The sequence below is a fragment of the Mustela nivalis genome (assembly GCF_964662115.1).
Source record: "Mustela nivalis genome assembly, chromosome: 4".
Taxonomy (NCBI): domain Eukaryota; kingdom Metazoa; phylum Chordata; class Mammalia; order Carnivora; family Mustelidae; genus Mustela; species Mustela nivalis.
This window is the reverse complement of record NC_139023.1, coordinates 137,653,194-137,669,336: the sequence shown is the minus strand read 5'-3', so window position 1 is coordinate 137,669,336 and position 16,143 is coordinate 137,653,194. Positions and strand designations below refer to the sequence as shown.

The 16,143-nt window shown below is 38.6% G+C and overlaps 1 protein-coding gene across 6 annotated transcripts in view; it reads right to left on the bottom strand.

Moving 5' to 3' along the window:
• Positions 1-5,871: 5,871 nt before the first annotated feature.
• CLCN3 (chloride voltage-gated channel 3) overlaps positions 5,872-16,143 on the bottom strand; it is a 104,292-nt gene continuing 94,020 nt past the window's right edge. For 3 of the 6 annotated variants that reach the window (XM_082727280.1, XM_082727281.1, XM_082727282.1), the window contains 2 exons: positions 10,562-10,637; positions 5,872-8,851 (listed from right to left, as the gene is read on the bottom strand). In XM_082727280.1, coding sequence (XP_082583406.1) covers positions 8,693-8,851; positions 10,562-10,637 — 235 coding nt within the window. In that variant the 3' untranslated portion in view covers positions 5,872-8,692. The remainder of the gene's footprint in view (positions 8,852-10,561; positions 10,638-16,143) is intronic. The other 3 variants (XM_082727283.1, XM_082727284.1, XM_082727285.1) reach the window with 1 other exon arrangement.

The window sequence follows — 16,143 nt, the reverse complement described above, 5'->3', positions numbered from 1 at the left end:
TATAAAGCTCTTTTAGCCCTTTTCTTTCATGTGCAGATCAATGGCAGTCAGTGATCTAAATGGTGATGCCCTAATCACATCTGAAAAACAACCGAAGTCCTCCTCTTACGTGTCACAGGAAGTCACAGTCTACTGCCTGTGGATACCAGACCTCTCATCAGGGAGTCCTGTTTTCAATACTGAACATATGGACAACTAAAAATTTACTCCTCAGGCTTGAATTAATAATGGCTATAGCTTTAGGCCTGGATTTATGGGCGGTAGGGAGGGGATAAGGGGAAGTAAACTTGGTGCCTGACCCCAGAGGTACCAAAGCTGCATTTTAACAGTATCTCCAAGGGGATACTGTTATACAGTATCTGGGGATACTGATACCCGGATATGTGGTCCGGGTACCTATTAGGTGTATTCTTTAAAACAGTTCTTTGACTCAGAGTATTTACTAATCTATGTAGTACAGAATATTGATACACAGTATAGTATACTAACCAGTATACTATTAATTTAAAGTTTACTACTGCAAATTATATCATTGGATTTATAGTAGAGATTTGTGATTACAGCTGTGTTTTACCAGATTCATACCCTCCTCAAGCCTGACAAAATGTCCTTTGCCTTAAGAATAAGAGCACAAACCATGAAATATAAAATAGCCAACTCTGCGGATTGGGCTGAAGCTTTTCCCCCTTTGTAAGAAGTTCAAGGTAAAAAAAAAAGCCCTTGGGTCATCTTGTAAGGGTTTTTTGGCAGAAGATTGACTTGACTTAACCAAAGAACTTTTATTTAATTGTCAGTCTCCAGAGTCACTTACCCTGTTAGCTGTCTCCTTAAGATAGTTTGAGATAACTTCCTATTTTGACATTAAAGTATGAGCAGTCTATGAGCAAACACTTCCAGCCAGGATTTTTAATATGAACAGCTTGTCTCATCTCCCCAGTTAAGCTGCAAATTTTTAAAGAACATGTATTTTATCAGTATATGTCCCTCTCAGTAACATAAATCTTTGAGTATGTATTTATTTTTTTTTTTTCAACAAAATGACCCTATTCCATTCAACAAAATGACCCTATTGGGAAACCACTGAGATGCCCTTGAAGTAAGAATTCTTGACTTCTCAGACAACAGAATGTCTTCTGAAGTTAAAAATCCCCTCTGCTACTACAGCCTCCACCTAGTATCTGTTCTCCTTCCCATGGTCCAGGCTGCCTTTGTAGGACATTAAGATGCTTTGTTCAAGAGATGTTTTATATAATAGTGTAGCCAAACTACACTGAAAACACCCTTGTACCTTCCCTTTCATTACCAGAACTTTCATAGTTCTGATGTGAGGTCTCGAGTGGTTTTAAGGAACTGCCACATTTGAGTGCATAAGCAGCTGCCGGTCCTAGCCCCATCTGAATGAAGCTGTAAGATGACAGGAACATTAGCTCACACATACTTTGATTAGAAAAGCTGACCAAATCATATTGGGTCTTAACTAATTGAACATTTTAGAAGCTCCTGAGCTTTTTTCCTCAGACTTCCTTAGTTTCTGAGGTACTTAATACTGGGGGCAGTATTCAGAAATAGTTAATATAGATCTTTTAAATACTGACTATTCAAATAAGTTCAGAAATCTTATACGAAACCAATCTGCTTGGCTAGAAATGTTAGCCATTCTGCCATTCCTTGATCCAATAATTTCAAATATAGTTTGTAGCTTTTTTAAAAATACACCTTCTTGTGATCAGTAATATGGATTGTAATAGGATTTCTTACCAAGGAACAAAGTGAAGTGAAGGGGGACAAAAAAATAGACCAGTTTTTCATCCACCCTTATACAAACCTAAGATGAATGTGTATTTTCAGAAAGCTAGGCATCATATAACAGCCAAGACTGAATTGGATACCAGTGCCAATATGGCTCTTATAATCTTGATACTGTAGTTGTGGATTTCCAATCTCAAACTCCCAATTTGTGTCAGAGGGCTGCAAACATGTTTCAAACAGGTTCCAACTACTGAAATTTTTCATTAAAGAGGAAGATCCTTAGGTAATACCAAACTTCTCTTTTTTCCCTCACTGAAGCACAGTCTGCTAAAAACCAGTTTGCTGAATATTTTTATCTACCTAGAATGTGGCCATCCAATGGCTCTAGTCATTTCCACACGCCGCCTATCTACTTCTGTTCACAGAACACCTTCTAGGGGCCTACACTCACAAGTGAAGTACCTTATCCCAGTAAGAATTTAACAGAATCACTACTCAAATTTAGCTGAGCTCATTCCTGGAGCTTGATAACAGTTTCTGAATGACCTCTCAAACACTCACCTAGAAAGATACACCCAAGAAAAAAATGAAAGCTATAAAACTTAATCCTAAGAGAGTGCTACAAACTACTTCGCCACAATGACAGATACTATCTACACAGATGATCCTTCTGATACCTTAAACCTCACAGTTTTTTTCAATATCTAGACCAGGGTGAACAAACTAGGGCTGAGGGCCAAATCTGGCCCACTCCTCCTTGTTTTTGTAGATTAAAACTTTATGGAGGCGCAGCCACACCCATTCGTTTGCGTATTATGTGTGCCTATAGCTTGGCAGAGCAGTTGGCAGTATTATGGCCCCCAAGCCTAAAAGATTTACTATCTGGCATGCCACAGAAGAAAATTTGCTGATCCCTGATCTAGACGGTCCCCCTCATTAGCCATCAACTCCAAAGTCACACCCTAGACCCCTGTCAGCACAATAATGCAAACCTAATCTGCTTTAAGCATCCTACTGTCCAAAATATCATCACCCATCTTTTCCTCTCCTCTAGTCCCCACCATAGCCTACACCAGTTCACTGATCTAACAGCCCTTTTCACTATTCTTCACTCACTCGGCATTCTAGCTTCCCTCTTCACCCACCCTTATATTCCACTCTCCATCCTTATAATCACTCCCTGGCATCTACTCCACTGCCCCTCTCTCCATTAGTTGTACTTACGTTAGAACCTTAAGCCTGATAAAAAGCTGCCTACTCCTGCTTCTGCTTGGTATCAGGTGGCTGGGGAGAAAAATAATAACCATGACATCTGGTCTTGTTTTAACCTCAGGTTGTCATACTACTGCCCATTCATCCTACTACTTCCACATCTTTCCTCAAACATGCAACAATACCTCCCAGCCCTCAGTTTATTTCACTAGGAAAAAACAAGCAAAGTAACTTCACAAGATCTCACCCCACACTACCAACTACCCAATATTCTCTGCCTCTTCCACATTGGTATGACTTGCTTAATGTCCCACTGTGCCCCCAAGATGCCATCCCCTTTCCTACTCAAAGACCTCTCCCCTCTCTTCAAATCAATTTTCCCTCTCAAATATTCCTACCAATAACAAAAGCTGTAATATCCTATATCCTAAAACAAAACACTGTCTTTCACACATTGAGTTTTCAGAAAACTCAGCAAGAGCTGAAATAGCTGCCTTTTGGGGATGCCTGGGTGACTCAGTTCCTTACGCATCTGTCTTTGGCTTAGGTCATGATCCTAGGGTTCATGACAGGTCTCCCCGCTCAGCAGGAAGTCTGCTTCTCCCTCTCTCTTCCGCCCCTTGCCCACACCTGCTCATGCTCTCAAATAAATAAAATCCTAAAAAAAAAAATAAAAAATTGCTGCCTTCAGTTCCTTTAATCAATCTCTGTCAAACACACTCCAATCAGACTTTTGCCCAATCTCGCTGAACCAGCCTGGGTTAAAATTATCCATTATCTCCCACTAGGCAATTTTCAGCCCCCATTTACTTCACTGGATCAGCAACACCCGAAAAGTTGATCCTCCTTGAAACTTATTCACTTACCTTAGGGGACCACCTTTCTCTTAAAGCACCAGTATTCCCCCTACCTCACTGGTGGCTCCCTCTTTGCCGGCTCCTCATCACCTCAAATCTAAGTATACATGTATGTCAACGTTCCTGGCTTCTCTTACCACTTAATCCCATGGTGATCCCCTCCTGGCTCAGGATGATACCTCCCAGATGTTTCAGGTCTCTTGGGCTGGACCTTCCTCCTGAACCTGAGTCTCTGTATATTCGATTGCCTAATTGACCGCCCCACTTTGAAGCCAAAAAGTCATTTCAAATTTAATGTCTAAAACCAAAATTCCTCTGTAAACAACCTCAAATCTAGTCCTCCTGAAGTCATTCCCAATTCAGTCAGTGGCCATTGGAAACCTCCTTTACTCCTCTTGTACCACTCCACTTTTGATCCATTAGCAAATCCTGTCTATGCAACCTCCAAAACGTCTATAGAGTCCAACCACTTGAACGACCTCCACCAGCCCCAGGCAGGTTCGAGCCTCTATCATATTTTACCTTGGTTATTCTGAGAGCCTTCTAATTGCGTCTCCCTCCTTCCACCCCTTCCTCATTATAGTGTATCCCCAACAAAGCAGCCAGACACCACGTTAAGTCAGATCATGTCACTTTTCTGCCCCACTGGCTTCCCATTTTATTCAGAATAAAAGTCAAACGACTATATTCCTAACTTCTTTCTTCCTCTTACACCCTACTCCCCACTCCAACCACAGTGACCTATTTGGTATTCCTTCTGTCAGGTATATCCTACCTCAGGATGTTTGCACATACTACTTCCTCTTCTCAGAACATTCTCCTCACAGATAACTATCATTCCCTTACTTTTTTTAAGATTCTGCTCAAATGTCACCTTAATGCTGAGGCCCTTTTTCATCACCCTCTATAAAAATTCCCATTACTGATTTCTCTCCATTAGAATGGGAATTATTTCCTGACTTATGTATGCCTAGAACTGTGTGGCACACAGGAATAAGAAAAAAAAATCTGCTGAACTAACTAATTTGTGATATGTATCATCATCTGACATACCATGTATGTCTGTCCCTGCTAGAATGTAAGCTTCAGGAACACAGCACAGTACCTATCACACAGTAAGTATTCAATAAAAGCTCAGTGAATGATCAAATGAAATGAATGATTAAAAAAAAAATCTATTCCAGACTTTTTAGTCCAATAGCTTTAACTTTTCAGTCCAAATAGCTTTACTTTAATGAATTTAGTATTAGACTACTGAAATCTTTTAAGAATTCAAATGTTACCACCTTCTTTTAGGCAGTTCTATTAGCAAATGTACAATGGAATTTTTTTTTAAAGATTTTATTTATTTATTTGAGAGACAGATCACAAATAGGCAGAGAGGCAGGCAGAAAGAAAAGGGGAAGCAGGCTCCCTGCTGCGCAGAGAGCCCTATGCGGGGCTCAATCCCACGACCCTGGGATCATGACCTGAGCCAAAGGCAGAGGCTTTAACCCACTGAGACATCCAGGTGCCCCTACAAAGTGATCTTTTAAGAAACATGTAGGAGTGCCTGGGTGGTACAATCGGTTAAGCGTCTGTGTTTCGGCGTAGGTTGTAATCTCAGGGTCATGAGACTGAGCCCCAGGTTAGACTCCACACTCAATGCAGAGTCTGCTTGAGATTCTCTTTCCCTCTCCCTCTGCCCCTCCCACTCTCTAAAATAAATAAATCTTTTTTAAAAAATCATGTAAATCATTTACATGTTTTAAATTCATGCCAACAGCATAATATTTCTTTTTTGAAAGTAAACTGGTGTGAAATCTTTCTGTAAACCTGGAGATTGCACTGACAAGCAGAGACTCTCTACTATTGCTGGTAGTGTTTATATCCTGCTGTTTGATTCAGCATCTATTCCTTTTGTCACCCCCTTGCCTGTCTTTGTAACCTGAGAGAAGCATTCTATTTGTCACCTCTTTGAGGCTACATGTGCCAGGCATATTGGCCTACACTGCATAGAGCAGCAGCAGAAGTGGGAGGATATTACAGATATAATTAAAGGCCAAACCACACATTGTCATACAGATTTTAATAGATTTTCTGATTAACTCATCACAGTAATCATTTTTACTGTAATGATATGCAGCTTTACTACACTAGTATAAATAAAAACAGATAAATACAGCTCTAGGCAACATCACAGATTAACAAACTAAGCATTCTTCATGAACCAAAACTGAAAACAATTATTAATAAGAGATGCTGACACCCTTGCCCATTCTCATCATACCTTCTCAAAAAGGGTACTCCAATAAGGCGCTCCACTTATTATTTTGGTCAATTAGTTTGCCAATTAGCCAGGCACATATATTTCATGGTCTCCACTATTTCATCATTTGGTTGAAAAGTAGACACACCTCAACATATCAAAAAGAAAAGTGGAACAGGTAGTATTACTGAAGAAAACCACCGAATGCATTAGAAATACAACACTCTTCCTGTATTTTAGCAGTAAGACACATCAAGGGATAGAAACATACCAGGAAGAAAATTAATATCTACCTTGAATATCCACCCTGAAATGTCAGTCTGTGAAGCAGGATGAGCAATGGGACAAGGACATGAAATCAAAAGGAAACATGGAAAATTAAATCCATGTGACGTTTAATGTTACAAAGCTATCTGCAAAGAAGCTGGTTTCTTCTTTGAAGACTCAAGACAAACAAGCCATTCAGTAGCCAATGCTGAGGAGTTCACACTGCAGAGACACTCAGGACAAGATGAAGATAAGATATATAGAAGTATCATTTAGAAAAGATTTCACTCCAGATGGCCAAATGAACTTTGAAGGGGTAATTAAGAAAGCTTGAAGTCTGCCAAAGGGGTGGGGGAAGTAAACTCAGACAAAATACTGATTTTAGGCAGATAGCAAAATGAGAAATGTTTCACAAAATTCCTAAAATGTTGTTCAACTTTCAACTGTCATTCTAATATGGCTTCATGATCTAATAAAGCTTCAAGATCTTACAGATATATTATTTTTAAGAACTAGGAAGTGAAGAGTCACTTCCAAAATGTAAAAACGGCTCATTGCCGGTTACGTTTCAGAAAATGTCTGTCTGCAAAACTCATTTATTACCAAATTGGTAATTCATTCATTACCAAGAATGCATAAGCCCAGATTATTTAGGCCAGTCCTTCAAGTAAACTGCTTTTGCTGATAGTGAATTCAGACCATGATTCAGACAGACATTTCCAAAAACAAAAATTCCAAACACACCCCAGTACATTTTCAACTCATCCTGCAAAAATGTACACTGTGGATACTCAAAACATTAACACTTACGGATGTGATATACCCCAAGATTCAAAGATTATGTTCAGATTAATATTTTAACTGCTACCTTTGCAACTGATGTTTTCAGTTGTTTGATTTTTTTTTTTAAGTTAACATTATTTAACTTTTGGTTTTAATCTGCAAAGTGATTTCTCGTGTTTTAAATTTCTAGTTAATGAATCAAAATGTACAGGTCTGAAGACATAATCCAGAGGATGGCAGTGAAAGATCAGAAAAAGGTTTATGTACACATTGGATCATAGACAAATAACCACAACCTCTTTTTAAACCCTTGTTCCCAGTGTAAACTTTGTTCATATCTCCATATTTGTAAGTCTGAATTAGTCTATAAAAATCACATTAAAAAGGTAAAATTATTTAAGCGCGATATTAACTGATCTGTATTTTATAAATTTTAATCCATAAAAATATAAATAAGAATGGTAAATTTTTAAGAAAAGAAATATACATTTAGTGCAAGTTATGAATTACATTTCTTCTTCAGTGTCAGCAATAAAATATCTTGAAGAAAGAAAAAAAAATGACTGATCTAATTTCAAGAAAAAAAATTCCAGTGTTTAAACATGCAATTAATACCAGATACAGCTAAACAGAATACTTCCTTCTCTTTACTGTCAAAGCAGCAGCATTTTGTTTCCTTATGCTGAATAGTACTTGTGTATTATAGTAGTTTTAGAATAGAAAATTTGCATAAGACCAAGTCACATTATCCATAAAGTCTGAGAGAAAAAAAACAAAAAGAAAACTCTTTATCCTTACAAGTCACATTCAGTGTTGTTGATTCTGAACCACAATGCACACAAGCTGAGAGATTTTGTTCACGGTTCATTCAAGATTTTACCTGTTTGATTTGCCTTTGTTGTGGTGCATGTGACTGCTCCAAGCATTTGGTGATGGTACAAACTACATGGTTAATGGCACAAGAAACACTCCCTTCTTGTGATGAAACTTCAGTAAAATCACAGTACATCTCAATATGAGAAAGGACTGTTTCAAAAGGGCACACCAATTTAAAGAGGCTTTGTCACAGCTCAAGAGAGAAAGAAAAAAGAGAGAGGGAGAGAGAGAAAGGAAAGCTCTTCTGGAATGTAGAAAGATAATGCTTAACTATATAATTCATGAATTAAACAGAACAGTTTTGATACAAAAGGGCAAGACCTTGCAGTCTTATCGATGGCTCAATTCAAAGTAATCCCTCCAGAAACAGGGATGCGAATGCGTCTGTGCGACATCGGAGTAACAGGCCAGGTGCTCCGGGTGCTCCAAGAATGCAGTGCCCCCTCTGCCAACGCTCCAGCCCGCGGTCCCGGGCACATCCTCAGCTGAATGCATCCAGTGCAGAACAGGAGATGATTTGCTGCTGCTCTTGGTTAGACGAGGAAAATATCTCACTCACTTCCTTGTCGCTCCTTTCCCTCCCCAAACAATTCCTCCATTCCACCAGCAGTGTTTGCAAACTGTGTGGCAAAAGCCCGGCTTTTAGATTTTCTTTCTTTCTTTTTTTAAAGGACAAAAAAAAGTAGACGACTCCCTCAGGTTAAAGAGTTGTGCTATTCAACAAATGAACTTCCTCTTCTGTTTCCTCTCTCTCTTCATCTATAGGATTCAGTTGAACATTATTGAAGCGGGGTCTTGGTTTGCCGTCTGGGCCATATGACGGAGGATATCTTTTTTTGTTATAATGCCAAGGAGGCGCCTGAAAGCAATAAACAGAAGATTGCTATTAAAATAAAAGGGAAAAGAAAAGAAAAGCTAACTCTATAGCTAAACCCGTTTTGTTGACAGGAAGAGAGCAAAGCAAGCACTGTGATTTTATATTTTCAAAGAGTATTTTACTGGTAAAGATATTAAATTATCCAGCAACCATCCTTTGATATGAAAGTATCATGGTCACTAACAGTACAATGTCCTTTCCACCAAGACTCTTGAGGACTGCATGCCTCATTGAAATAGAGGTACTTTGATTCATGTATGCCAACAAAAAAAGTAAAAAAAAAAAAAAAAAATGGGAGGATGTGTGAACAAGAAATGATACTGATCCCATTTGAGAAGGAAAATTCATTGCCATGATACCAAGAAAGCAATAATATGATGACTAAATCTCCTCAATATTCCATTTTTTTTAAAACCAAACGTAACCAACTTCAAAAAAATAACTTAAGAATTGCCCAGTTGTATGCAGAATCTTCATGAAAGCACATACAATTGAGATAGTCAACAAAGAACTCCAATCCCAAACTTCAGAGCCCCAAGAATAAATCTAGAAAACAACCCAAGTTTCTAATACGCTCATCAATGTTTTGCTCTTTTGATTTTGGCCAAAAAAGGTAAATACAGTGCTTTTATGAAAGTCTTGGTTGTTAATGCTTACAGTAAAAGGTGAAAAATCAAGAAGCAATCCTAAAAGATTATTATAGGTGAAGCAGAAAGCAGAATGAATGAGAAGCTACTTATTATTCTGGTTAGTAGTTTTTTAAAAAAGGATGCATGAAACACTTGTGAAATATTAGCATACAACAGGAATACATAATCAGTTGTGTACTTAAGCAAACTGGGACGGATTTTATATAGGTATGACAATTGCAGGGCAAAATAATTTCAGGCATTAATTGCTAAAGCCAGACAATTTTTAGGTTATAAGGTAAGGTAATTCAAAATTTATCTTTAGTCATGAAACCACTAGGACATAAAGCCAGTTAAAACAAATGCATCTGACCCCAAAAGCTGCTCACAGCATTCTGGAAACATCATACAAAAGGGGCACACATATAATCTAGGTACAGTTCACTAATGAAACAGCAGGACACACATTCTTGACTGTGAAGGTATGCAAGGTGTAGCAGAAAAGGAACTAATGTTATGATCACAAATATATACAACATTACACACTAGTTAGTGTGCCCATAAAAAATCTGTTTAACATTCGGCAATTCTAACACTGCTAAGCTCAGTTAAAATCATTTGTGAGCTTAGATTTACCACAAGACTACCACAAGATTAGGAAACATAAAAAAGGAGGAGGGTTTTTTGGGGGGCGGGCGCAGACATTTTTAACCAGTCAAGCACCTTCTGAGATCAGTGTATCTGCTAGGTACAAACTTGTGTTTACTTTAAGAACGTCCAATAATATTTACTCATTTAACTAACAAATTGTTTACAGTTCTTAAATTGCAACCAATGATTTTGATGAGAGACATTAACTTCTGCTAACTTCCTGTGAACAGAATCTTACAAATATCTAAATTAATCTTACAGACATAGTTTATGAGATATAAATGTAATTGGCAGCATGTAGGATCTTTTTATTCAGCAGATAATCTGGGACAGACAGAACTGAACAGTTCACAAGTTTCATGCTTCCTGACTTCTAAGGTGTCTAATGAGGAGATCTGATATATCTAATCACCAAGGGTTCGACGTGCTGCTTTAGTTGCTCGAGATGCTCTAATATGTTCTTCTTTGTGATGATCCCCAAGACAATCCTGAAACAGATCATGTTATGCTAATAACTGTGTGAGAAATTAAATTAAAAGAGGTTCCAATCATAATGATAAAGAATGAGAAAAAAATAAAAACATGAACCATAAGAATGCTTTTAATGAACTTTAAAAAACTAAAAACAAAAATGATTTGAAATCCTAGGTGCTATTTGCATAACTTTTACAGAGTTTCATAAGAGACATGATACTATTTCTAAATATTGGTGAGTTGTTTTCTTTTTAAATTAAAAATCAAAATCATAAAAGTTCACAATGAATATGACTATAAAGAAAAGTACAAAAGAAACAATATCAATACACAGCTATAAATTTCTAAAACTTAGCTTCATTTTCAGTGTTCCTTCATTAGGGGAAAGTATTTTTCTAATTTCTAAAATGTCCCAATGCTGCCACTATTATTTGGATCTACCTCAGCAGTGTAAAGGTAGAAAAAAGCTTAGCCTCAATTGCCTATGAGGAGACTTAAGAAATCCCATGGGTTGGGGTGCCTGGGTGGCTCAGTGGGTTAAGCCTCTGCCTTCGGCTCAGGTCATGATCCCAGGGTCCTGGGATCGAGCCCCACATCAGGCTCTCTGCTCAGTGGGGAGCCTGCTTCCTCCTCTCTCTCTGCCTGCCTCTCTGCCTACTTGTGATCTGTCTGTCAAGTGAATAATAAAATCTTAAAAAAAAAAAAAATCCCATGGGTTTTACGACTACTTGGGATTAAAATGAAAGGCAATGTGCACTTAAATAAATAATGCCAACCAATACACACATCCCCTAGTTTTTAGGACCTACTGAAAGCTACTCCTTAAAGTAAGCTAATAAGATATATTTATGAGTAGAGGTCAAAATGACTTTTACATTATGCATTTTTTTCTAAATGATTACTTCTCACTTAATCTATCACTATTACAATACCAAGCAAAATGAGGGACATAAATTCTCACAAGGATACTTGCAAATAATCAGATTTATTAGAACAAAATCCTGGTTACTGGTTTTATAATGGAAGAATTCAACTACAATATATAGCAACAAAAATAATGAAAGTCAAAGGCTTTAAAAAGCCTTAATCTTCAATTCTGGAAGGCCATCAAGAATGCCCATCAGGGTATTGGACATTTCCTTGGTGATCTAGTTAAGTCAACTTTACTATTCAACTGCCTTTGAATATTATGACTTCTTTTTTTTTTTTTAATTTTTTTTTTTTTTTAAGATTTTATTTATTTATCAGAGAGAGAGAGGGGGAGAGAGTGAGCACAGGCAGGCAGAATGGCAGGCAGAAGCAGAGGGAGAAGCAGGCTCCCTGCCGAGCAAGGAGCCCGATGTGGGACTCGATCCCAGGACGCTGGGATCATGACCTGAGCCGAAGGCAGCTGCCCAACCAACTGAGCCACCCAGGCGTCCCTGAATATTATGACTTCTTAAAGAATGTCACCAGAGGACTTCATTTAAAGAGTAGTCAAGGCCTACAGATACGTCAGTTATAAAACAGTTATTAAGGATGATGCCTGGGTGTGGGGGTAGGAGAGCAGGGAGGGCACGCATTGGGAAAGGCAGAAACGGGTTCTCTGCTAATGTTTTCTCATTATTTAAAATAATGTACTGATCCTTAAGAACAAAATAAATTGAAAAGTTGTCAGAGGATATGAACAAGTTCTCCCTCCAAAAAGACTCAGAAAATGCACTTATGAAAGAAAAAATGCATACATAAACTAAGTACTTAATCACTCAATGGATGATCTTTTCAGTGCGACAGAAACAATAAAAAACCATCAACTCACTTTAGTTTATAGTTGGGAATCAGGAAATGTAAAAAACCTTAACAAATAATTCCAGTTTAATTCTTACTCATTCTTTTCTTTTCAATTATATATACAATGATTACTTCAGTTAGTATATTAGTAAGCTCTGCCAAATCATAAGGTACACAATGAGGAGAGTTACAGATTGATTAAGAACCAAGTGGCAAATTTGGATATTTATATAGTAATCTCTATATTACAAAGTAATGATCCTATAAAAAGGAGGAAATAATGTACTTCCTATGGAGAAAAGTGATTTGAGAAAAAGAAGGCCAAGTTCAGTGCTTTATTAATTGCAGGAAATACAAAGAAAATCAATGCAAAATGTAACTTATATACAGAATAATTTGCTGTTTCCTTGGGCAGCTAACAAGCAATGATTTAAGAGTTAACAGAGCATGTTTCCAAAATATGTTCCGAAAACACCAGTCCCAAGAATTCTTCTGTGCTCTTTCCTCCATCAAAAAAAAATTTAAAAGGTGGGGGAGGAGTCAAGATGGCAGAGAAGTAGCAGGCTGAGACTACTTCAGCTAGCCGGAGATCAGCTAGATAGCTTATCTAAAGATTGCAAACACCTGAAAATCCATCGGCAGATCGAAGAGAAGAACAACAGCAATTCTGGAAACAGAAAAACAACCACTTTCTGAAAGGTAGGACCAGCGGAGAAGTGAATCCAAAGCGATGGGAAGATAGACCCCGGGGGGAGGGGCCGGCTCCCAGCAAGCGGCGGAGCAACAGAGCACAAAATCAGGACTTTTAAAAGTCTGTTCCACTGAGGGACATCGCTCCAAAGGCTAAACCAGGATGAAGCCCACGCAGGGTCAGCGTGGCCTCAGGTCCCGCAGGGTCACAGAAGGATCGGGGGTGTCTGAGTGTCGCAGAGCTTGCGGGTATTGGAACGGGAAAGCCGGCTACAGAGACAGAGCCGACAGTAAGCTCACAGGTCGGTGTTACCTTGAACCGGTCGCAGGCTCGGTGAGCTCGGAGCGTGGCCAGAGGTCAAGCAGATGGGAGTGACTGGGCGCTGTTCTCTGAGGGCGCACTGAGGAGTGGGGCCCTGGGCTCTCAGCTCCTCCAGGCCGGAGACCAGGAGGCCACCATTTGTATTCCCGTCCTCCGGAACTCTACGGAAAGCCCTCAGGGAACAAAAGCTCCTGAAAGCAAACCCGAACGGATTACTCACCCCGGCCCCGGGTAAGAGCGGTGTAATTCCGCCTGGGGCAAAGACACTTGAGAATCACTACAACAGGCCCCTCCCCCAGAAGATCAACAAGAAATCCAGCCGAGACGAAGTTCACCTACCAACGAGTGCAGTTTCAATACCAAGGAGAGCAGCAGAATTCCAGAGGAGGAGAAAGCCAAGCATGGAACTCATGGCTTTTTCCCTGTGATTTTTTTTAGTCTTGCAGTTAATTTAATTTTTTTCTTTTTCATTTTTTGTTTTTTTTTCTCGCCTTCCGGTAAAAAAATTTTTTTTAACTGTTACCTTTTTCTTTTTTAACGATTTTTTACTAGTTTATCTAATATATATATTTTTTCTTTTTTACATTTTTCTTAGGTGTTTTCTTTTTTTTAATTCTTTTCTTTATTTTTCTTTTTTCGTTTTTTTTCTTTCTTCCTTTTTGAACCTCTTTTTATCCCCTTTCTCCCCCCTCACGATTTTGGATCTCTTCTAATTTGGTTAAAGCATATTTTCCTGGGGTTGTTGCCACCCTTTTAGTATTTTACTTGCCCCTTCATATACTCTTATCTGGACAAAATGACAAGACGGAAAAATTCAACACAAAAAAAAGAACAAGAGGCAGTGCCGAAGGCTAGGGACCTAATCAATACAGACATTGGTAATATGTCAGATCTAGAGTTCAGAATGACAATTCTCAGGGTTCTAGCCGGGCTCGAAAAAGGCATGGAAGATATTAGAGAAACCCTCTCGAGAGATATAAAAGCCCTTTCTGGAGAAATAAAAGAACTAAAATCTAACCAAGTTGAAATCAAAAAAGCTATTAATGAGGTGCAATCAAAAATGGAGGCTCTCACTGCTAGGATAAATGAGGCAGAAGAAAGAATTAGTGATATAGAAGACAAAATGACAGAGAATAAAGAAGCTGAGCAGAAGAGGGACAAACAGCTACTGGACCACGAGGGGAGAATTCGAGAGATAAGTGACACCATAAGACGAAACAACATTAGAATAATTGGGATTCCAGAAGAAGAAGAAAGAGAGAGGGGAGCAGAAGGTATACTGGAGAGAATTATTGGGGAGAATTTCCCCAATATGGCAAAGGGAACGAGCATCAAAATTCAGGAGGTTCAGAGAACGCCCCTCAAAATCAATAAGAATAGGCCCACACCCCATTACCTAACAGTAAAATTTACAAGTCTCAGTGACAAAGAGAAAATCCTGAAAGCAGCCCGGGAAAAGAAGTCTGTAACATACAATGGTAAGAATATTAGATTGGCAGCTGACTTATCCACAGAGACCTGGCAGGCCAGAAAGAGCTGGCATGATATTTTCAGAGCACTAAACGAGAAAAACATGCAGCCAAGAATACTATATCCAGCTAGGCTATCATTGAAAATAGAAGGAGAGATTAAAAGCTTCCAGGACAAACAAAAACTGAAAGAATTTGCAAATACCAAACCAGCTCTACAGGAAATATTGAAAGGGGTCCTCTAAGCAAAGAGAGAGCCTACAAGTGGTAGATCAGAAAGGAACAGAGACCATATACAGTAACAGTCACCTTACAGGCAATACAATGGCACTAAATTCATATCTCTCAATAGTTACCCTGAATGTGAATGGGCTAAATGCCCCTGTCAAAAGACACAGGGTATCAGAATGGATAAAAAACCAAAACCCATCTATATGTTGCCTCCAAAAAACTCATTTTAAGCCCAAAGACACCTCCAGATTTAAAGTGAGGGGATGGAAAAGAATTTACCATGCTAATGGACATCAGAAGAAAGCAGGAGTGGCAATCCTTAGATCAATTAGATTTTAAGCCAAAGACTATAATAAGAGATGAGGAAGGACACTATATGATACTCAAAGGGTCTGTCCAACAAGAAGATTTAACAATTTTAAATATCTATGCCCCCAACGTGGGAGCAGCCAACTATATAAACCAATTAATAACAAAATCAAAGAAACACATCAACAATAATACAATAATAGTAGGGGACTTTAACACTCCCCTCACTGAAATGGACAGATCATCCAAGCAAAAGATCAGCAAGGAAATAAAGGCCTTAAACGACACACTGGACCAGATGGACATCCCAGATATATTCAGAACATTTCATCCCAAAGCAACAGAATACACATTCTTCTCTAGTGCACATGGAACATTCTCCAGAATAGATCACATCCTCGGTCCTAAATCAGGACTCAACCGGTATCAAAAGATTGGGATCATTCCCTGCATATTTTCAGACCACAATGCTCTAAAGCAAGAACTCAACCACAAAAGTAAGTTTGGAAAGAACCCAAATACATGGAGACTAAACAGCATCCTTCTAAAGAATGAATGGGTCAACCGGGAAATTAAAGAAGAATTGAAAAAAATCATGGAAACAAATGATAATGAAAACACAATGGTTCAAAATCTGTGGGACACAACAAAGGCAGTCCTGAGAGGAAAATATATAGCGGTACAGGCCTTTCTCAAGAAACAAGAAAGGTCTCAGGTACACAACCTAAC